The sequence below is a fragment of the Microcaecilia unicolor genome, chromosome 1, assembly GCF_901765095.1.
Source record: "Microcaecilia unicolor chromosome 1, aMicUni1.1, whole genome shotgun sequence".
Classification (NCBI taxonomy): domain Eukaryota; kingdom Metazoa; phylum Chordata; class Amphibia; order Gymnophiona; family Siphonopidae; genus Microcaecilia; species Microcaecilia unicolor.
In genome coordinates this window covers 707,212,017-707,236,713 of record NC_044031.1, presented here as the reverse complement: position 1 = coordinate 707,236,713, position 24,697 = coordinate 707,212,017, and the positions used below count along the sequence as shown (strand labels likewise).

The window sequence follows — 24,697 nt, the reverse complement described above, 5'->3', positions numbered from 1 at the left end:
CAATTCAAGACCTGGAAGCTCTTTGAGGCCTTTTCCACTAGCGTGGCATACTATTTAGTTGTTAACATAGTAACTTAGTAGATGACGGCAGAAAAAGACATGCACGGTCCATCCAGTCTGCCCAAGAAGATAAATTCATATGTGCTACTTTTTTATTTGTACTGTCCTCTTCAGTGCACAGACTGTATAAGTCTGGCCAGCCCTATCCCCGCCTCCCAACCACCAACCCTGGCACAGACCATATAAGTCTGCCCAGCACTATCCCTGCCTCCCACCACCGGCTCTGGCACAGACCGTATAAGTCTGCCCAGCACTATCCCCGCCGCCCAACCACCAGCCCCGGCACAGACCGTATAAGTCTGCCCAGCACTATCCCCGCCGCCCAACCACCAGCCCTCGGCACAGACCGTATAAGTCTGCCCAGAACTAGTCCCGCCTCCCAACCACCAGCCCCAGCACTAGCCCCACCTCCCAACCACCAGCTCTGCCACCCATTCTAGGCTAAGCTCCTGAGGATCCCTTCTAAGACCAGTTCCAGATGCCTTATTCAGCTGCATATATAATTTGCCTTAAGTTCAGCCACCCATTTATTATCACAATGCCTTTGTGCTATCCATCTTGTCTGTCACTGCACTTACCCTCTCGGTTGCCAATTAAGAGGTTTCATTGTACTGTACCGACATCGTGAGCATTATTTCTATGTTATTCGAAGGCTCTAAAGTGCCTATTAAGATGCTGCATTTGTACTTTGCTGACAACGTATCATATACTCTTCTATGAATGCTCTTCCATGCAGCCTATTATGGTGCATTGTTTGTTTTCTGCTGACATTTATCACGTATCTGCTATCCGAATATTCTACTATGCTGTTTTAATATATTATTATTATTATTTCATTTGTATCCCACATCTTAGTCATTTTTTGACAGCAGTTCTCTCCTGGACAAGACCTAAAAGAGGACCTGCACTGGAGGTCAGTGAGCTGAAGAGTCAGTAGTTCTACATTCTGTTACTATATTATACTATATAATACATTGCTTCTAGTCCACAAAACACCCAGCAGTTCGATGTGGATTACGTAAACAGAAAAACTGGACCATAACTTTCCAGGAAATACATACTGGTACCCAACTAAAATGAATAAATTACCTCAGAAATATTTCTCAAATAGTCCAGTTTTTAAGATTTTTCAAAATGCTGTATAGAATTGATACAAAATTACCAAAGGTAAGTAATTCCATACTTCCACTGCTTGATAGTGCAATAAAGAATTAAATACAGATTTATATTTAAGCTAATAGATGGAAACTGCAACAGCATCAAATTACACGTATTATAAGAAAACTTCGAATGAAGCAAACTAGCCCAGTTAGCAAGATAAAGAACAAAGTTTAAACTTAACCCTTGACTCAACTGGAAGTCAGTGTAACTTCTCAAAAAATACAGTAGCTGACTCAAACCTGGAAGCTGAAAATATCAAACGAGCTGCAGTATTCTGCAGCAATTGTATTTTATTTACTAGCATTTTTAAACAACCCACAAATGCAATATTACAGTAATTCAATCTGCTCAAATCTAATGCTTGAACCAACCATCCTCAATTATCTAATCTTCTGAAAACATCTGAAGGCCCGCCTTTTCAGGAAACACATCCCCACTGAACTGACCTAACCATGCAGCTGACCGATCACATCTACTAATAAATTCGACAATTGAATGGAAAGGGCACAAGCTTACACTGACCAACCCAAATCAAAACACAATGCACTAGTGGCCTAGTGGTTAGGGTGGTGGACTTTGGTCCTGGGGAACTGAGGAACTGAGTTTGATTCCCGGCACAGGCAGCTCCTTGTGACTCTGGGCAAGTCACTTAACCCTCCATTGCCCGCCGCATTGAGCCTGCCATGAGTGGGAAAGCTTCGAATACCATTTCTGGCATCAGTATCACTCCCAAATCTTCCTCGGTGAAGACCAAAGCAAAGAATTAATTTAATCTCTTCGCTATTGCTTTGTCTTCCCTGATCGACCCTTTTATCCCTCGATCATCTAGCAGTCCAACTGATTCTTTTGCTGCCTTCTTGCTTTTAATATACCTAAAAAAAATGCTTGCTAAGTGTTTTTGCAAAGGAAGCCTACCACCTGCTAGAGATTAAGAACACTGACTGGGCAGGAGGTTGCACAGAATTGTTGAATGGCGACATCGTAACTCAGTAGTTCTCAGTCTACCTGCTGGAAGGAGAACACACACAAGAAGCTGGGATAAGGAAGTTGGAACTTTTGTTTGCAGTGTCTCCATTCCTTGTTACCCCAATATATTTTTACCCACTGTTAACTTGATGAAAACAATACTAGGTGACTTGCTGAAAGCCAAAATGAGATGAGCAGGAGAACCAAAATTAGTATATTTCACCACCACCTCATTACCAAACTCTCCAAAATGAATAAACTCTAAGAGAGTGATATCCACTAGAGAAGACATCATGGATTACAGAGCTCTCATGTTAGATAAAAGCAAAATTACTTATCTGCTACAGGTATTCTCCATAAACAGTAGATCATAACTGAATGATGTCATCTCATGTAACCCACACAGAAACACAGAGAAGACTCTTCAGCTTAGAGAAAAGTTCTGAAAGCCTTTAAAGAGGCATTACAATATATGCATCCTATTTCTTGCTTCTGTAAAAATGCTTAGTTTAGATACAACTTCCAGAGAAGGTGGGTGGGTGTGTTAGGACAGACTTGTAGCCTATGTTCCTGGGAAAACACCAGTTGCAGATAAGTAACTTTCTCCAAGGACAATGGGATATCAAATCCTCAAAAATGTTCAATTGTTTATGTGTATGTGTGTATTTTTTGTGTTAACACAATGGAAGACTGGTAATCAAGTAAATGGGTCCATGGGCAATGGAATTGAATTTCAAATCTTAAAAGACAGTTGCAACATTGTTTACAATGGAGGACAGACTGCCCGAACCTACTGTCACTTTAGGAATTCATTTCCAAGGAATAAGAAGTAAACATATGGACTGATGACTATGTTGCAGCTCTGTAAATCTTCTCCAAGAGGCTGTCCTCTAGTGGGTTACTGAAGCAGCCATGGCTCGGACATTATGAGCCCAGACATGACTTCTCCAGGGCCAAGCCTGCTTGGGCACAAGCAAAGGAAATGCAGTCTGCTAACAAACTGAAAAGTGTATTCTTGGCAATGACAATCCCAAGATTATAGGGGTCAAAACAAACAAAAAGCTGTGTGAATATTTAGTTTGCTACAAGTAGGCCATTATGGTACATTTGCAATCCAAAGTGTGTAAGATACATTCACCATCATAGATGTGTGGCCTAGGAAACAAATGCTGGAATGATAGCGGATTGGTTAAGTTGCAAACTCGACAACACCTTAGGAAGAATCACCCTATTCTTGAGAATCTTGGTGTAGGGTGGATCAGTCACTACAACCTGAAGTTCACTACTCTGTGAGCTGAAGTAACTGCTATCAAAAATAAGAGCTTGCAGAAGAGGAACCGGGTCATAAGAGTCTAATAGCTTGAACACAGCTTTCATTAAATGAGTTACAATATTGCTGAGGTACAAAATCAGAGTGAATGGCTTGATGAGAGGTTGAAAACAAGAACTGCAAATTAAAAAACACCCAGGTGTACAGACATGGATTTACCTTCTATATGGTCTTGTAATAGCTTGCTGGATAAGTGGGCTATAAGTACCACTTTAAAATTAAATTAAGACAAACCTCAATGGAATCAGTTTTTAAACCTGTCTCAGAGAGATGCAGAAGGTACTCAAGCAGTTTTTGTGTGACACAGGGAAATAGATCTAGAGTTTTTCTGTCACAACACACAAGAAATCTCCTCCACTAAAAACTAAGACCATCTAGTGCAGTGACTCCCAAACCTGGTCCAGGAGGCACTCCAGCCAGTCAGGTTTTCAGGATATCCACGATAAATATTCATGAGAGATATTTGCATGCAGTGGAGACAATGCATACACATCTCCCTCATCAATATTCATTGTGGATATCCTAAAAACCTGACTGGCTAGGGTGCCTCCAGGACCAGGTTTAGGAAACAATGATCTAGTGAAATTTCTCCTAGAAGCCAGAAGGCTTGGCAGTACAATATCAAGTAGGTCAGTATAACCAATGTTGCTCTCTAAACCTTGCAGGCTTTGAAGAGAGGGATTTGATGTTGGGTTGCAGAATACTGTCTACCAAGCCTGATCAATCAATAGGGCAGAGCTTATTTTTGACGTTCGTAAAAATGACCACCTTACCCCATAGGCAAAAAAATATCAGTTAAATTGATCAACATTTACTGGTGGCTCAACACCGATGTCCTGAAGGCAAATAGTAATAATTCTGCAATTCACATAAAGCAGTCTTGAACACAGGTAGCTGTGAACCAAATTAGGCTGTCAGTAATTTGTAAACTACAGAACAACAAATCTAATATAATAATTTGCTCCTCCAACATTCCAATGTGGCTCACTGGGATCGTAACCATCTCCTGATATCACTTAGAATGTTGGACGTGTCACTTGGAACGTTGGAGGAGCAACTGTGCAGAAGCAGGCTTTTCAAGTCATTTAATAAGAACCAAACTCATCTTACTCTTTTTCTTTGATCTGTGTGGTGGTGGCTCTGAAAAGAGCCTTTGGGTTTATAACAGAATCAAGCAAGACGCACAGCTTCACAGATCCCCCCCCCCCCCTCCCTTCCTCCCTCCTTTCCTTCCAGTTCCAGGCACCCTCCCTCCGATTTTTAAAACTCATCTTCACTTACCACGTCAGGGTTTCGGTGGCTGGCAACAGCGGAACACAGCGTGCAGCCTCGGGCCTTCTCTCTCTGTCAGCTCTGATCCCGCCCTCATTTCCTATTTCCGCAAGGGAGGGACCAGAGCTGAGAGACAGAGCGAGAAGGGCCGAGGCTGCACGCTGTGTACCGCTGCTGGCGCCCGCCATAACCCCGACGTGGTAAGTGAAGATGAGTTTTAAAGATCGGAGGAAGGGTGTGTGGAACCGGGAGGGAGGGAGGGAGGGAGAGAGGGACGATGACCCTGGAACTGGGAGGGAGGGAGGGACCCCCTGGAAATGGGAGGGGGGACACTGGAACTTGGAGGGGGGGCCTGGAACTCGGAGGGAGGTGGAGGGGGGAGGTGTGATGATAGAGGGGCCAGGGGACAGATGCTGCACATGGATGCATGGAGGGGGCAGGGCACAGAGGACGTTGCCTGCATATGGATGAATGCAGGGGAGAGAGCATAATTGGTGCACACGGGACACACACTACACTCAGAGAGACACACACATTCGGTCTCTCTCTCAATCACACACTCTCTCTCACACATACTCTTTCCTAACAGTTCCCTTTAAAACATAATTGTCATTAGAGGACAACCTTGCTAGCGCCCGTTTCATTTCGTTCAGAAACGGGCCTGCTTTACTAGTTGCACATAGAACGCCATCAAACGTCATGCAGTATGCTTACATCATCACTCATCAGCTGCTGCAATAACACAGATTACAAAATTTTGGCAATAAATAGAAATAAATCAAAACATAGAAAAGAAAATAAGAGGATACCTTTTTTTATTGGACTAACAATATATTTTTTGATTAGCTTTCTAAGGAAACCCTTCTTCAGATCAGAAATAAGCAAATGTTGACAAATATCAGAATATATAAGTGAAACACAACTTTTAAGCATTCCAATGACAGTCTCACAAGAAGAGGGAGGGGTAGGTTAGGTGAGAAACAGGGAGAGATGGATGGCTGGTAAGAGTAACAAAGCAGTCTTTTCTATGTTCTGATTTATTTCTATTTATTACCTTTAAAAGTGGACTAACACGGCTAGCACACCACTTTATTCAAAATTTTGTCAGAAAGCAAGAATCCCAATAAGAAAGCCACAAAACTACCAAACTAAACTAGAACTACCATTTGAAGAGGGACATTTGCTTAAGAAAAGCAAAGGGCAGCATTTTATAATACAGAAAGCCAGAGAAGCTAAGTACCTCCAAGCTTTATTATCTCTGACATTGCTCATATCAATGCTCTCAGTATGATGAAGACAAGAAGTTCTTGCTGACTCAATGTGAAAAGGGAAGAAGAGTATCAATGGCTGATATCGATGCACCAACATTCTCAGCATGTTGAAGACAAGAAGTTCTTGCTGACTCAACGTGAAAAGGGAAGAAGACAACCAATGGCTGGTATTGATGCATCATTAGCTGCAAAAGTACAGCAGCTAGAAGAGAGACAGGAGCAGAATCTTGCAAGACGTCATCAAATGGAAGATTTAGAAAGAGAAACAAACAGCAATAGTTGCTCTGGCGATGAGGATGCAGGCAGCACAGTGGCCTCCTGACAAAACGAGTCAACTTAGTTCTTATTGCAAATTGAGCAGCACTGGCAGGTTTATCCAGATAGCATGAAACTGACATTGGCAGGAGTACACTAATTATGTTGCTTTTCTACAGCATTGTTGCATTACAGATTTGACATGGCAAAATGTTTGTCTAAGTTGCATAATTGATACAGAACTGATTCATGAAACAAATTTGTCTTTGCATTTTTGTTAATAAATTTGTTATTTTCTGTCAACTTTTGAGATGACTGAGCTACTCTATAAAAAGGTTCAAACTTTTTAGTAAATATTTTTAGCTAAGGTGGAACAGTTCTATGGGGTAAGACCTTTGAAAGCCAGCATATTTATTTTTTCTATTCTTTAATGAGGGAGAACTATTCACATGGGCACCCGTCACATTGGAAAAGTCCAGGAGAGGAAATCAAATGTGCCATTGCTAAAGGGGGGCTATGAAAATCACATTCCCCCAATCCTAAGTTTTAAGGGAGTCCATGCTACAAACAACATGGGAGACTGTGCACAAGCGACCTTCACCCAACTCAGGGCAGGAGAAAAAAAAATTCAGACTAGCCTGACATGAGCAGGGAACTGAGGTACCTCAATGCCATCTCAGAAACATTCAAGGTCAACCAGACTGTGCGCTTATTCTGGGGGACAGCATCTGCAACCTCCTCAATGCTTTGCAGCATGAGAAAAGCTGAGAAGTTATTCAGGAAAAGAATGGAGTATTCTGAAAAATCTTCCAAGAGAATCCAAAGTCCTCCCCAGGGGCACCAAAGAGGGACAGAGCTCTTGTCCATTTTGAGAACATTTTACTTAACTACCACAGAATGGAGTGGAAGTTTCTGCTTATCAAATATGGAAGCCTTCTGCACTCTATACATGGAATCTGTCTTTCTATTAAGAAGGTTTGTAATTGGGATCAAGGCAATGCAAGCACCAACTCTGGAAATCTGCACCAAATATGGTCTTGCTGCACTAGTCATATTTTTAAAGCCACTGTGGGGCCTATTTTATGTGGAGGGGCATTTTTGATATAACATCTAAGTCCGACTGGATGTTTTGTACAAAACGTCCAAAATCCAAATAGGAAAGAATATCATTTTAAAAAAAGAAAAATGACTTTTTTTAAAAATACTATTTCGAGCAAGGGGAGATCCGGGAAATTATAGACCGGTGAGTCTGACATTGGTGCCGGGGAAAATGGTAGAGGCTATTATTAAAAACAAAATTGCAGAGCATATCCAAGGACATGGATTACTGAGACCGAGTCAGCATGGCTTTTGTGTGGGGGAATCTTGCCTGACCAATTTACTTCAATTCTTTGAAGGAGTAAACAAACGTGGACAAAGGGGAGCCAGTTGATATTGTGTATCTGGATTTTCAAAAGGCGTCTGACAAGGTACCTCATGAAAGGCTACAGAGGAAATTGGAGGGTCATGGGATAGGAGGAAAAGTCCTATTGTGGATTAAAAACTGGTTGAAGGATAGGAAACAGAGAGTGGGGTTAAATGGGCAGTATTCACAATGGAGAAGGGTAGTTAGGGGGGTTCCTCAGGGGTCTGTGCTAGGACCGCTGCTTTTTAATATATTTATAAATGATTTAGAGATGGGAGTAACTAGCAAGGTAATTAAATTTGCTGATGACACAAAGTTATTCAAAGACAGGATTGTGAAAAATTACAGAAGGACCTTTTGAGACTAGGAGACTGGGCAGCTAGATGACGTTTAATGTGAGCAAGTGCAAGGTGATGCATGTGGAAAAAAAGAACCCGAATTATAGCTACGTCATGCAAGGTTCCACGTTAGGAGTTACGGACCAAGAAAGGGATCTAGGTGTCGTCGTCAATAATACACTGAAACCTTCTGCTCAGTGTGCTGCTGCAGCTCGGAAAACAAATAGAATGTTGGGTATTATTAGGAAAGGTATGGAAAACAGGTGTGAGGATGTTATAATGCCATTATATCGCTCCATGGTGCGACCGCACCTTGAGTATTGTGTTCAATTCTGGTCGCCGCATCTCAAGAAAGATATAGTAGAACTGGAAAAGGTGCAGCGAAGGGCAACTAAAATGATAGCAGGGATGGGACGACATCCCTATGAAGAAAGACTAAGTAGGCTAGGGCTTTTCAGCTTGGAGAAGAGACGGCTGAGGGGAGACATGAAAGTGGTATATAAAATAATGAGTGGAGTGGAACAGGTGGATGTGAAGCATCTGTTCACGCTTTCCAAAAATACTAGGACTAGGGGGCATGCGATGAAACTACAGTGTAGTAAATTTAAAACAAATCGGAGAAAATCTTTCTTCACCCAACGCGTAATTAAACTCTGGAATTCGCTGCCGGAGAACGTGGTGAAGGCGGTTAGCTTGGAAGAGTTTAAAAAGGGGTTAGACGGTTTCCTAAAGGATAAGTCCATAAACCGCTAGTAAATGGACTTGGGAAAAATCCACAATTCCAGGAATAACTTGTATAGAATATTTGTACGTTTGGGAAGCTTGCCAGGTGCCCTTGACCTGCATTGGCCGCTGTCGTGGATAGGATGATGTGCTCGATGGACCCTTGGTCTTTTCCCAGTGTGGCATTACTTATGTACTTATGATCTGGACATTTTGTTTTTTGGTCCATTTTCAAAAAAAAAAAAAAAAAATCGAATAAGTGCAAAATATAGAAAAATCAAGAGATGTAGGAGGAACCAGCATTTTTAGCATACTGGTCCCCCAGATATCACAGGACAGCAATGAGGCACCCTAGGGGCACTTCTGTGCACTTCATAAAAATGCTCCCAGGTACACATCTCACCTTTGCTGCCTTACCTTGTCTTCTGAGCCCTCCAAAACCCACCCAAAATTCACTGTCCCCCACTACAATGGCCCTTATGGGTGAAGGGGACACCTATATGTTGGTACAGTAGGGTTTTGGTGACTTTGGGAGGGATAACAGCTTCCACAAGTGTGAGAGGTAGAGGGAGATTGGGCCCAGAGTCCCCCACTCCATAGTGCACTGCACTGCACTAACCACTACACTACTCCAGGGATCTGAATGCTGCTCTAAAAGACCTGATTTTAATATTTGAGGCTGTCATAGAAGCTGGTAAGTCATATATTTATTCATATTTTTAGGGGGTGGGAAGGGGTCATCCCCTATTCCCTCCAGTGGTCATCTGGTCATTTAGGGCATCTTTTTGTGCCTTGTTTATAAACACAGGTCTAGCGCAAAACGTTTTAGTTTAGTTTTGTTCAATTATGGCTGAAAAACATCTCAGCCTTACTTACACCCAAATCCCGCCCTTAACATGCCCCCGACATGCCCCTTGAGATTTGGATGCACTGCAGACGAACAGCATAGAAAAACGTCTATGGAGAAGGGTAGTTAGTGGGGTTCCCCAGGGGTCTGTGCTGGCACCGCTGCTTTTTAACATATTTATAGATGGCCTAGAGATGGGACTAACTAGTGAGGTAATTACATTTGCTGACGACACATAAAGTTATTCAAAGTTGTTAAATCGCAAGAGGATTGTGAAAAATTACAAGAGAACCTTACGAGACTGGGAGTCTAAATAGCAGATGACGTTTAATATGAGCAAGTGCAAAGTGATGCATGTGGGAAAGAGGAACCCGAATTATAGCTAGGTAATGCAAGGGTCCACGTTAAGAGTCACCGACCAAAAAAGGTATCTAGGTGTCATCGTTGACGATTCGTTGAAACCTTCTGCTCAGTGTGCTGCGGCGGCTAAGAAAGCAAATAGGTATTTATTTTGTTACATTTGTATCCCACATTTTCCCACCTGTCTGTAGGTTCAATGTGGCTTACGTTGTACCGGAGAGGCCTTTGCAGGCTCCGGTGTGAACAGATACAAGGTGATGTCGTGGTAGGATAAAGTTCATGTGGCACAGCCACATTAGGGAATCATAGAGCGGAAGAGTTGTGTTATGTCCACTATGTGCTTTAATTTGGTCGTGTTGCTGAGGTAAGGCATTTAGGTTGGATCGGTATGGTATGGTATGCCTTCTTATTAGGAAGGAAATGGAAAGCAAAAATGAGGACGTTATAATGCCTCTGTATCACTCCATGGTACGACCGCACCTCGAATATTGTGTTCAATTCTGGTCACCGCATCTCAAAAAAGATATAGTGGAGTTAGAAAAGGTGCAGAGAAGGGCGACGAAAATGATAAAGGGGATGGGACAACTTCCCTATGAGGAAAGGCTAAAGCGGCTAGGGCTCTTCAGCTTGGAGAAAAGACGGCTGAGAGCACATATGATAAGAGGTCTATAAAATAATGAGTGGAGTGGAAAGGGTAGACGTGAAGCTAGCATTTCTAAAAATACTAGGACTAGGGGGCATTCAGTGAAGCTACAAAGTAGTAAATTTAAAACGAATAGGAGAAAATCTTTCTTCACTCAAAGAGTAATTAAACTCTGGAATTCGTTACCAGATATGGTAAAGGTGGCTAGCTTAGCGGGGTTTAAAAAAAAGGTTTGGATTGCTTCCTAAAGGAAAAGTCCATAGACCATTATTAAAATGGACTTGGGGAAAATTCATTGCTTATTTCTGGGATAAGCAGCATAAAATGTTTTGTACTTTTTTGGGATCTTGACAGATATTTGTGACCTGGATTGGCCACTGTTGGAAACAGGATGCTGGGCTTGATGGACCTTTAGTCTGTCCCAGTATGGCAATATTTATGTATTTATAGGTTTCAAAATAACAATTTGGACGTTTTTTTGAGAAAAACATCCAAATGCTGCTTTATGCCACTTTTAGACATTTTTCGAAAATCTTAGTTACGTAGTAGATAGTGGCAGATAAAGATCTGTACGGTCCATCCAGTCTGCTCAACAAGATAAAATCATCACATACGGTATGTGATACTTCATATGCATACCTGGTCTTGATTTGTCCTTGCCATATTCAGGGCATAGATCGTAGTAGTCTGCCCAGCACTGTCCTTGTTCTGAAGCTGAATCTGTCCAGCCACGATCTGAGTACAGACCATTAAAAAAAAAAAAAAAAAAGGTTTGCCCAGTACTAGCTTTGCTTCCCAATTACTGGTATTGTTTCCTAATCTCTGCTAAGCTTGTTTGGACCATTTGTGTTTATCCCACACATTTTTTAATTCCATTTTCATTTCCACCACCTCCCGTGGGAGGACATTCCAGGTATCTACCACTCTCTCCGTGAAAAAATACTTCCCAACCTTATGCCTGAGTCTTCCCTCTTTCAACCTCAATTCATTTCCTCTAGTTCTAGCACCATCCTGTCTCTGGAAAAGGTTTGCTTGCAGATTAATACCTTTCAAAATATTTGAACATCTGTATCATATAACCCGTTTCTCCTTTCCTCCAGCGTATATATGTTCAGTCAGTAACTGTCTCTTCATACGTCTTCCAACACATATCTCATACAATTTTTGTCACTTTTATTTGAACAGCTTCAAATCTTTTTAAATACTTAGTAAGATACAGCCTCCACAACTGAACACAAATGGGACCTCATCAATGACTAGTAGACGGGAATCAACACCGCCTTTCTTCTACTGGTTATACCCTTCTTTATGCTGCCTAGCACCCTTCTGGCCATGGCCACTGCCTTGTCACACTGTTTCATCGCCTTCAGATCTTCAGACACCATCACCCCAAGGTTCCTCTCCTGAGCCAAGCTTACCAATCTCTCTCCTCCTATCTGGAATATCTCTTTTGGATTTCTGCACCCCAAGTACATCACTCTGAATTTCTTGGCATTAAATTTTAACTACTGATTCACTCAAGCTTTGAAAATATCCCGAAATTCACAACACAGCCTCACACCTGCTGTGTAGAAAAACAATGAATATTACAGCTGTCACCCCAGGCTTAACATAACCATGCACTCAATAGTGGAGAAAAAAGCCTCAGTAACGCCACCCAGCCAGCCCAAAATTGCAGACTATAAGGTATGGGCCAGGCGCAACATCATCTGGCTCAAAAAAAAGTCCACAATTCCTTAGTGTCTCAAGGTGTATATTGCAAACCTTTTCTCAATAATACTACTAAGGTGAGAAACGTGTATGTATACTTCATAGAGCACAGAATGTAGATAGAATCAATTACTTTCAGTTCTATTCATGCAGTTTACATCACTTCAATATCAAATCAATACTGCTACTTTTCAGTCCTGATGATACAGCCACAACTCACTTAGCTTCAATCCAATCGCTGCAGTCTTTCACTGTCCAAAATATCACCAGCTTCAACCCACCAAGGAATCCCTGTTTCCCTTCCGCTGCATCAGGGGTTTCAACGCTCCATCTGAGATTACAATCCTGTGACTCATCTGCTGTATCCAAAACCAAGCAGGTAACTGACTAAAAGACGCCTCCATCGTTCTATAAATGTTAAGCCTGAGGTAACAGCTGTAATATTCATTGTCATTAAATTTTAACGGTAAATACCAACAGGGATAAACCAATTCTATCAAGAAGTACAAATCTCGTACCTATTTTCACAAACACGTACTTTCTTAATATTTCATTGCTTTTATTAAATATAATCATATGTCTTACAACAATCATCTATGCTAAATCTGGAACTCACTCATCTAAACCTTTCACTTCTCCACACACACACTCCCATACCCCTTTAAGAACAAACACCGACACACATACAATATTGATTACACCACAGCATGAAACAAAAAGCAGTAAATCAATATTTCCCATAAGCTTAAGTCCATACACTTATGTCCTTTTATAGTTCATATATTCCTTTGTTCAAAAAGATGTGCTTATTAGCACAAAAAATGAGCAGCACCCATAACGGGTTCCTTCCACTCCTTACAACACCCTGTGCTTGCTCAATTAGAGAGGATCAGCACGGTTTGTCAGAGGCTTCCTGGGATCTGCATACTGTTTTCAGCCTTTGAACTCCCTCTGACTCATCACTTGCTCCTTGAGCTCCCTCTGACTCATCACTCGCTCCTCGATGCGAGACTGCATTTCGGACAAACCTTCCTCAGGAGGAACACATCTCAACACCTTAGGGATAATGAGTCCAGCACGGGACCTTCTGTGAGCGTCTCAGCAACAGTATGTGTGTCAATGTTTGTTCTTAAAGGGGTATGGGAGTGTGTACGTGTGGAGAAGTGAAAGGTTTGGATGAGTGAGTTCCAGCTTTAGCATAAGTGATTGTTGTAAGACATATGATTATATTTAATAAAAGCAATGAAATATTAAGGAAGTACGTGATTGTGGAAATTAAATTTTAACTTCCAGACCCTTGACCATTCTTCTAACGTTTGGAAGAGATCCCTTCTCATGGTTTCTACTCCCTCCAGAGTATGTACTCTATTGGCTATCTTTGCCTTTTTGCATATGACAGAAACTTTTCCTTCCAAACCCTTCAGTAATGTCTCCCACAAATATATTAAACAGAATCCGCCCCAGCACCAACCCCTGAGGAACTCCACTGCACACCTTCCTTTCCTCCAAATGGACTCCATTTACCACCACCCTCTGCAGCCTGTCGGTCAACCAGTAGCACTAATCAGCAAAAGAAAGAGCCACTAGGAAAGCGAACATCTTGATTTTGAAAAATCAAGTAAGACAAGAAACCAAGCTCTCAAAAAATAAGAGGCGAAAAAAGACAAGAACAAAAACATTAAAATGGCTAAAAATCTTAACTAGGGATGCTTAAGGGGGGGGGGGGGGGGGAAGAGACACCCATGCAAATATCGGCAAATAAAAACAGTCTACAATAGAAGAAGCTGATGGTACTTGCTTGATAGGGAAAATGAAAACTAAGACCCACACAAAATGTGAAGAAGAAAAAAGTTATATGAAAGGACAGTGGTGCCACTTTTTTCTGAGAGGTTTATTTACGTTAACTCCATCAGTTAACATCATCCTATTGTAAGGATTTGATAGTCCTTGGAGAAATATGCAATTTGACATATTTTTAGAAATATTGAAGATAAAGATTGTGCATGTTTCCTTAAAACAGCCAAAGTTTTTCATAACGTGTAACAAAAAATAAAAACATACTCACTCTAAATAATATTTCTTCATTCCATTTTGGATTCAAACTCTGTGAGAGTGCAGAAAAAAAATACAGAAAATTACATTGAACCTCTTAGCATGAAAAAGGTCAGTGTTGTAGTATGAAATGACATCTATTCCTCCCTCATTAAAAGCTGCTAAGATGATAATTACATTAATAATGTCATAGAAATTGATGACAGTACAAAGTTTGGTACTGATCATGAAGACCAGAAATGTGCATCTTTAATCTCTGATAAGATCACAGACATATGGAATATTCATCTTTTAAAAACTACTGATATTAAGAAGTCTCTTCAAATCTACCAATATAACCTGAACTACATAAAGGAACAAGTCAGCCCTAAAAGAACACACAATTCAAGGGACTAAAACCTCCTCCTCAACTACAATCTTTTGGACCATCATACATCAATGTAATATATTTGCTTCTAAAATTTGTTACAGCATATTTGCACTCATATCTAGTCAATATTTCACAAATAAAGGGGTTCTTTTACTGAAGTGCACTTACAGATTTAACACACACTAATTCATTAGTGTGCGTCAAGCAGCCCATAGATATACAATAGACTGCAGAGCACTTAGCACAAGCTAATCAATAGCGCTCAATAAATCCATTAGTGCACCTTAGCAAAAGGACCCCAAAAGTTTTAAAAAGTATCTAATGCACAAAAAACTCAAGGGGCCATTTAACAAGCTGCGGTAAGCACTAGAGCGAAGATACATACCTGTAGCAGGTGTTCTCCGAGGACAGCAGGCTGATTGTTCTCACGACAGGGTCGGCGTCCATGGCGGCCCCCACCTTCGGAATTTTTTAAAGCAAAAATCTTCAAAGCTTTGAAGAACCTTCTGGCGCACGTAGCAAGCGCACTGCGCATGCGTGGCCATCTTCCCGCCCGTTGCGCGAGAGTCCAGCTCAGTTATATACAAAAGCAAGAAATTAAAGAAGAACAACTCCAAAGGGGAGGTGGGCGGGTTTGTAAGAACAATCAGCCTGCTGTCTTCAGAGAACACCTGCTACAGTATGTATCTTCGCTTTCTCCGAGGACAAGCAGGCTGTTTGTTCTCACGATTGGGGTATCCCTAGCACCCAGGCTCACTCAAAACAACAAAGGAAAGTCAATTGGGCCTCACAAAGGCGAGGACATAACAAGGATTGACCTACGAACAAGAACATCTAACTGAGAGTGCAGCTAGAAACAGAATAAAAATGGGCCTAGGGGGTGGAGTTGGATTCTAAACCCCGAACAGATTCTACAGCACCGACTGCCCAAACCGACTGTCACGTCGGGTATCCTGCTGAAGGCAGTAGTGAGATGTGAATGTGTGGATTGATGACCACGTCGCAGCCTTGCAAATCTCTTCTATAGTGGCTGACTTCAAGTAGGCCACCGACGCTGCCATGGCTCTAACACTATGAGCCGTGACATGACCCTCAAGAGTCATCCCTGTTTGGGCATAAGTGAAAGAAATGCAACAAACATTTGGGCGGACTGTCTGAAGAGACATGTCTGCTCCACGTAAAAGGCCAATGCTCTCTTGCAGTCCAAGGTGTGCAACTGATGTTCAGCAGGGCGGGTATGAGGACGGGGAAAAAATTTTGACAAGACAATTCACTGATTCAGATGGAACTCCGACACCACCTTCGGCAAGAACTTAGGGTGCGTGCTGAGGACTACTCTCTTGTGATGAAACTTGAGACAACGAGCATGCACTACCAAGGCTTGAAGCTTACTGACTCTACGAGCTGAAGTAACAGCCACCAAGAAAATGACCTTCCAGGTCAAGTACTTCAGATGGAAGGAATTCAGTGGCTCAAAAGGAGGCTTCATCAGCTGGGTGAGAATGACGTTCAGATCCCATGACACCGGTGGAGGTTTACAGGGGGCTATGACAAAAGCAAACCTCTCATAAAGCGAACTAAAGGCTGTCCAGAGATAGACTTATCCTCTACATGTTGATAAGCACTAATAGCACTAAGATGAACTCGTACGGAGTTGGTCTTGAGCCCAGACTCTGACAAATGTAGAAGGTATTCAAGCAGGGTCTGTGTAGGACAAGAGCGAGGATCTAGGGCCTTGCTATCACACCAGGCGGCAAACCTGCTCCATTTGAAAATGTAACACCTCATCGTGGAATCTTTCCTGGAAGCAAGCAGAACCCGGGAGACATGCTCAGAGAGACCCAAGAAAGCGAATTCTACACTCTCAACATCCAGGCTGTGAGAGCCAGAGACCGGAGGTTGGAATGCAGAAGCGCCTCCTTGTTCTGAGTTATGAGGGTTGGAAAACAGTCCAATCTCCATGGTTCTTCGGAGGACAAGTCCAGAAGAAGAGGGAACCAAATCTGACGTGGCCAGAAGGGAGCAATCAGAATCATGGTTCCGCAGTCCTGCTTGAGTTTCAGCAAAGTCTTCCCCACCAGAGGTATCCTTGTGGCGCTATAGAAATGATAAGTAGTAGTAGTAGGAAAAGCGTACAGAAGGCCTGTCCCCCAATGAAGAAGCATCCAATGTTAGTCTGTCGTGGGCCTGAAGTCTGGAACAGAACTGAGGGACCTTGTGATTGATCTGAGTGGCAAAACGATCCACCGAGGGGGTGCCCCACTCTCGGACGATCTTGCGTACAACGCCCATGTTGAGCGACCACTCGTGAGGTTGCATTATCTTGCTCAGCCTGTCGGCCAGACTGTTGTTTACGCCTGCCAGAAAAGTGGCTTGGAGAAACATGCCGTAACGACGAGCCCAAAGCCACATCCTAACGGCTTCCCGACACAGGGGGCAAGATCCAGTGCCCCCTGCTGGCAACCTGATTGTCTGTCTGAATTTGGATAATTTGATTGGACAGCTGATCTCTGAAAGCCTGTAGTGCGTTCCAGATCGCTCACAACTCCAGGAGGTTGATCTGAAGACTCTTTTCTTGGAGGGACCAAACTCCTTGAGTGTGAAGCCCATCAACATGAGCTCTCCACCCCAGGAGGGATGCATCCCTTGTCAGCACTTTCAGTGGCTGAGGAATTTGAAATGGACGTCCCAAGGTCAAATGGGATCGAATTGTCCACCACTGAAGGGAATTGCGAAAATCGGTGGTACAGCTGGATTGCATCCTGGAAGGGGGACAGTTTGACATGACAATAATAATTTGCTGTAGTTCTGTTTGGCAAGGTTAGCTTGGTATTTGTATTAGATGGTCTTCATCACATTGTTTCATGTTTTATCACTGTATCTGTACGGTCTGCATAAGAGATGTGGCTCTCCTGTTGCCTGTTTTCTGTTATTCATGCATTTCACCTGTCAATAAAAACAGTTTAAAAAAAAAAGTCTACCATTTTGCCCGGCATTAATGTCATGCTCACCAGTCTAAAATTTCCCAGATTCCCTCTGGAACCTTTTTTTAAATATCGGTGTTACATGGGCTACCCTCCAAACTTCGATACCACACTTGATTTTAAAGATAAATTACATATTACTAACAATAGTTCCGCCAGTTCATTTTTCAATTCTATCAATACTCTGGGATGAACACCATTCGGTCCAGGAAATTTGCTACTCTTCAATTTGTCAAACTGCCCCATTACATCTTCTAGGTTTATAAAGATTTCATTCAGTTTCTCTGATTCATCAGCTCTGAATACCATTTCTGGCACTGGTATCTCTCCCAAATCAAGTAGAAAACAAACGCCAGATCAGTAGTCAATAAAACAATAATTATAACAGATTGGATCACAGCAGACAATCTCGACCTATGACTCATCAGTGAAACCTGGATTCACGACCTCAAGGACCCAATAATTCTGGAACTCTGCCCTCCGGGATACAAAATTACTCATTGGACAAGGAAAGAAAAAAAAAAAAAAAAAAAAAAAAAGAGACGGAGGTCTAGCACTAATCTACAGATCTCACTTCAACGTAACAACAACTGCTGAGTCCATAACACCAGAACTCGAAATCGCCTCAGTCAGAATCAATCATACCAACCTGAGTGACAGCCTAAGCGTTGTCTTATTCTACAGACCACCAGGTAACTGGTAAGAATGCCAACCACAATTCATGGATTTCATATTGAATACTTGTGTTTCAAACCCCAATCTACTTATAATTGGAGACATAAATATACACCTCGAAGACACTAAGGCAACCAATACACGTGAATGCAAGGACTTCCTCCAACTATGGGACCTTAGCTGGCCCAGAATACAAGCCACTCGCATCAAAGGACACACAATCGACCTCATCACACATAAACTATCCTCAGACCTAAACCTAAAACTAACAGAAACAAAATGGTCGGACGCACCTTGGTCAGATCACTATAAACTAAATTTCACACTACAATGGAGGAAAAAAAGGTAGGAACCTCAAGCAAGAACCCAAAACCTACACCACAAGAGGCCAAATTGACCCAGTAATATTCTGGCAACAGATGTACAATAATGATTGGATGACACAGATTCCAAACATTATCTATCAAATTGGGATGACAGATGTAAGACCACATTAGACATAATTGCACCACTACAACAAAGAACTACACGTAGACAAAACTCAATACCTTGGTTCAACGAAGAACTGAAATCACTAAAAACACAAGTTAGGAGACTTGAATGAGCATGGAAAATAATGAAAGACGAATATACACTTAACGCATGAAAACAACAGCAAAGAAAATACAAATACTCAATAAGACAAACCAAAAGAGCATAGTACAAAACCAAAATAGGGCCAGACTACAAAGACGTACATAAATTCTACCAACTCGTGAATAAATTAACAGACACCACACCGGTGACCACAACCAGCACAGACATCCCATCAGCAGACAACCTTGCCAAATACTTCAATGAGAAAATTATAAAACTACGATCCAGGTTACCACTAAATACCAATGATCACGAAAAATTTATGGACTGCTCTCATAACCAAATTCAAACAATTAATTGCAACGGGAAACAATGTGCTCCTCCTACAATTTCACATGTCCAGCGAATTCGACATGGTCAGCCACCAAATACTCTCAAACATCCTGGATTATTTCGGGATTGGAGGAAACATACTTAGATGGTTTGAAGGCTTCTTAACAGCAAGAACCTATCAAGTGATATCAAACTCAAAAACGTCAACACCATGGAAACCTGAATTCGGAGTACCACAAGGATCACCGCTCTCGCCAACCCTTTTCAACTTAATGATGATACCATTAGGCCAAATCGCTAGCCAACCAAGGACTCAACACGTACATCTATGCAGATGATGGTACAATATATGTTCCATTCAAACAAGATATAGCCGAAATCACAAATGAAATCACAGTCTCCAAATAATGAACTCATGGGCGGACGCATTCCAACTAAAGCTGAACGCAGAAAAAACACAATGTCTCATCTTGTCTTCACAATATAATACAAACAAACCCAATACCATAAACACACCGGACTACACCCTCCTGGTCTCAGACAGCTTAAAAATTCTGGGAGTCACAATCGACTGAAATCTCACACTTGACGATCATGTGAAAAATACATCAAAAAAATGTTCTACTCAATATGGAAACTTAAAAGAATCAAACCTTTCTTCCCAAGGGAAGTATTCCGCAGCCTAGTACAATCAATGGTGCTAAGCCAACTAGACTACTGCAATGCCATTTATGCTGGATGTAAAGAACAAATCATTAAGAAGCTTCAAACCGTTCAAAATACAGCAGCCAGACTCATATTTGGGAAAGCAAAATATGAAAGCGCCAAACCCCTAAGAGAGAAACTACACTGGCTCCCACTAAAAGAATGAATTGCGTTCAAAGTTTGCACCCTGGTCCACAAAATTGTTCACGGGGAAGCCCCGACCTATATGTCAGACCTTATAGACTTGCCCACCAGGAATGCAAAGAGATCAGCACGCACATTCTTCAATTGCCATTACCCTAACTGCAAAGAACTAAAATATAAATCCACATACGCGACCAGTTTCTCATACATCTGCACACAGCTATGGAACGCACTACCGAAGGCCATAAAAATAAAGCAAGACCTAACTATCTTCCGAAGGCTACTGAAAACAGATCTGTTCAAGAAGGCATACCATAAACACCCATCTTAAACACCAAAATAAGACTTTACACGACATAGACATAATTGAAATCTTATCACTTGACTGATCAACCTCCTTACCACTAATGAATAAGCATAACCACTTCAATCTCTATTTCGAATATGGTCTCTCCATAGTCGATGACCTAAAGAATGATACAACCCAATTTCATACTCAGGAACTTTCATGTATTACCATAATTTTTTCTTCCTTAACATATATATGCACATGTATATATCTATACCATGATCTGTTCACGTATGTTATGTTACATGTATGTTACCATGTATGTATGCAACTTAACACATTACCATTTATAATTCTGATACCCGGAAATGGCAATCGCCATTACGGCAAATGTAAGCCACATTGAGCCTGCAAATTGTTGGGAAAATGTGGGATACAAATGCTACAAATAAATAAATAAATAAATAAAATCTGTCTCGGTGAAGACCTAAGCAAAGAATTCATTTAATCTCTCCGCTATGGCTTTGTCTTCCCTGATCGCCCCTTTCACCCCTCGGTCATCTAGGGGTCCAACTGATTCTTTTGCCGGCTTCTTCCTTTTAATATACCTAAAAAAAAATTTACTATGTGTTTTCGCCTCCAACGCAATTTTTTTTCAAAGTCTCTCTTTGCCTTCCTTATCAGCGCTTTGCATTTGACTTGACATTCCTTATGCTGTTTCTTATTATTTTCTTTCAGTTCCTTCTTCCGTTTTCTGAAGGACTTTCTGTTTGCTCTAATAGCTTCCTTCACCTCACTTTATAACCATGCCAGCTTTCGTTTGGTCTTCCTCCCTCCTTTTTTAATACACAGAATATATTTGGCTTGGGCTTCCAGAATGGTATTTTTGAACAGCATTCACGCCTGATGTAAATTTTTGACCCTCACAGATGCTCCTCTTTTTTTTTTTTTCAAAGTTCTTTTCATTTTATCAGTCTCCTTTATGAAAACTAAACACTAATGTATTGGATTTCCTGTGTATACTTACTCCAAAGCTAATATCAAATCTGATCATATTATGATCATTGTTATTAAGCGGCCCCATCACCATTATCTCCCGCACCAGATCATGCAATCCACTAAGGACTAGGTCTAGAATGTGTCCTTCTCTTGTTGGCTCCTGTACCAGCTCAATAAAGCAATCCTTGATTTTGTCAAAGAATTTTACCTCCCTAGCACGTCCTGATGTTACATTTACCCAGTCAATATCAGGGTAATTGAAATCACCCATTATCATCGTGTTGCCCAGTTTGTTAGCCTCCCTAATTTCTGATAACATTTCTACATCCGTCTGTTCATCCCAGCCAGGCAGACAGTAGTGGACTTCTATCACTGCCCTTTTCTCCTTTACACATGGAATTTCAATCCACAGGGATTCCAAGATGTGTTTTGTTTCCTGTAGAATTTTCAGTCTATTTGATTCAAGGCCCTCCTTAACATACAATGCTACCCCCCTCCACCAATTCAATCCACCCTATCACTACGATATAATTTGTACCCCGGTATGACAGTATCCCACTGGTTATCCTCCTTCCACCAGGTCTCAGAAATTCCTATTATATCTAGTTTTTCATTTAGTGCAATATATTCTAACTCTTCCATCTTATTTCTTAGGCTTCTAGCATTCGCATATAGACATTTCAAACTATGTCTGTTGTTCCTATTTACATCATGCTCAGTACTTGACAGTATTACATTACAATCTTTTGTCTGATTTTTATTTAAGGACACCTGATCTACTACACTCTCTTTTGCAACCTATCGGGATACCTTATCTTCCCTGTTTTGGTGATATCTTTAAAAGACAATCTATAACAATTATATAAAAAAAATAAAAGATCAGAACTATTTATATTGTAATAGCTGCCCCTCTAGATGTCACAGTGGTGGTTGCTGATTGAGCTATTCCAACAATACAACTTTCTGTTCATCTTGACTGGAAGCTCCATAAAGCAGAGACTGCTGCATAGGTCTAGTAGTGCTATAGAAATACGTTAGTAGTAGGCCAATTTTGTGTCTTCATGCTCCTCAGGAATTTAATACTCAAGATGTGTTACTGGCATAACGATTCCATCTTAGAAGATTGTGAAAGAAGGAAGTGCTGGGCGTTATAAGATGGCTGCCTGAGTACTGCTAGAGGAAACGAGTGGTAGCTGAAAACTTTTCCTCTCAACAACATGCCACATACCAAGAGAAAAGGGGCGACGAAAAGCGTGATGCCGAAGGCTATGGCGTCGACCCCAGTGCAGCAGTCGCTCGATAGACTCTGGCAGAATGTTCCACCAGTGACCGGCATGGCGAGCCCGCTGTTGAGCCCCGACGGAGGAGTGTCGGCGTTCCTGGGCTGCGAGGTTTCTCTCACGCCGCCGGAGTTGGTCCCGCCTCCTTGCCCTGCTTCGACTCGAGGGCCGGAAACCCCGCTGGATGCGGAAGGCGCTGCCGGTGGGATTTCGGTCGGCAAGGCACCTCGAAGATCGGACAGGGAGGACTTAGGGTCCCAGGAAGAACTGGGAGAGATTACCCTGATGGCGGTCTGGAAGGCAGTGCAGGCATTGACGTTAGCTGTTTCAAACTCAACAAAAGAGTTTGCTGCAATAGTGAGTAAAATTGAAAAATTTGATCAATCTTTGGAGAAAATTAAGAACGATGTGGATGCCCAAACACAAAAGACACATGAGGAAATGACCGGTTTAAAATCCTCAGTGACGGCTTTAATCAAAGATAAACAAATAATTCATAGGAAAATTGAGTCAATGGAGAATTATAATAGACGTTTGAATTTGAGACTTTTGAACTTTCCCATTTCTCCTTTATTGAAAGCGAGTGAGCTATTTTCAATGTATTTGAAGGATATCCTGCAGTTACCAGATTCAACCTTACCTCCTTATACAAAAATATATTATTTACTCCAAAAGAAAGTTTCATCTGTGGACTCTGCAGGATTATCACAAGGGGAGGCTCAGAAACCTCAAAATTTAACTGCATTTCTTGAGGACTCAAACTTTGAGATTACAGACCGAGGAATATTGTTAGTTCAGTTTGTATTTGAGAAAGATTTGAATCATGTATTTAAGTTATATTTCAAGAATTCTGTTAAATTGTTTTATGGACAAAAAATCTGGATGTACCCTGATGTTGCGAAGGCAACTCAGGAGAGAAGGAGACAATTCTTGGAATTAAGAAAGAATGTTAAAGCTTTGGGAGCATCGTTCTTGTTAGCTTATCCCCTGTAAGTGTAGAGTTAACTTCCAGGGAAATAAGTATGTTTTTTCTGAACCATACCAGCTAAAAGTTTTTGTGGAAGCTAAGAGGATTCAGACCCCCACGGTGTAACAACATCAGACCAATTAAGATAGTTTGTGGAATAAAGGTTAGCCGATTTATTCAACTAATAGCTATGTTTAAAAAATTTCTCCTCAACGTTTCTTAACGCCCCCCCCCCCCCTCCCACATCTGAGGTCTAAGGAAGAATGTAAATTGTCATATTTTAGACAAGGAAGTGTATTGTAATTGATTCTTGAAATTATTGCCTTCTGTGTTTCCTATGCAAGTTTGTTGTACTTGTGAAATTGAAAATCAATAAAGAATTTAAATTTAAAAAAAAGAAGATTGTGAAAGAAGTGTACCATCAAGCCCTATACTCAAATCGGATTTAATATAGAATTAGGCCTCACACAGAATATGCTATTTGGTATTTAATTTGATCATTGACTGTAATCCACTCTGTACAGTCTTGTGATGAAGGAAAACAAAGATACTCACCTGTAGCAGATGTTCTGAGGACAGTGGACACATGTAGGTGACATCATCCAATAGTGCCCCACATGGAGAACTTCCCAGCAATTCTTTCAAAAGCCTTTGAAAGACCACACTGTGCATGCATGCCGCTGCAGTGTAGGACCAGACTAATAGAAAAGCCAACAGAACACAACTCCTAGGGGATGTGAGCAGGTATGAGAGAATGGTGTCCTGCTGTCCTCAGAGAACATCTGCTACAGGTTATTAACTTCGCTTTCTCCAAAGACAAGCAGCACTCTATAATCTCATACGTGAGAACCTTTAGCTACCAGGCTGACTGAAATAAAAGGGGAGAACAAGGCCTTCAAAGACGAAAATACCTTTTTTTTTTTAAATACTTTTACAGCCTGGGACAAAAAGACATAAATGGACCTGAAGAGGGAGGGGGGGA

At 41.5% G+C, this 24,697-nt stretch overlaps 1 protein-coding gene across 3 annotated transcripts in view; it reads right to left on the bottom strand.

The window, feature by feature from the left end:
* The window catches only part of NEDD4 (NEDD4 E3 ubiquitin protein ligase), a 578,822-nt gene that overhangs the window by 459,193 nt on the left and 94,932 nt on the right, over window positions 1-24,697 (bottom strand). For all 3 annotated transcript variants that reach the window (XM_030189078.1, XM_030189079.1, XM_030189080.1), the window contains one exon: window positions 14,407-14,445. In XM_030189078.1, the coding sequence (XP_030044938.1) occupies window positions 14,407-14,445 (39 nt within the window). The remainder of the gene's footprint in view (window positions 1-14,406; window positions 14,446-24,697) is intronic.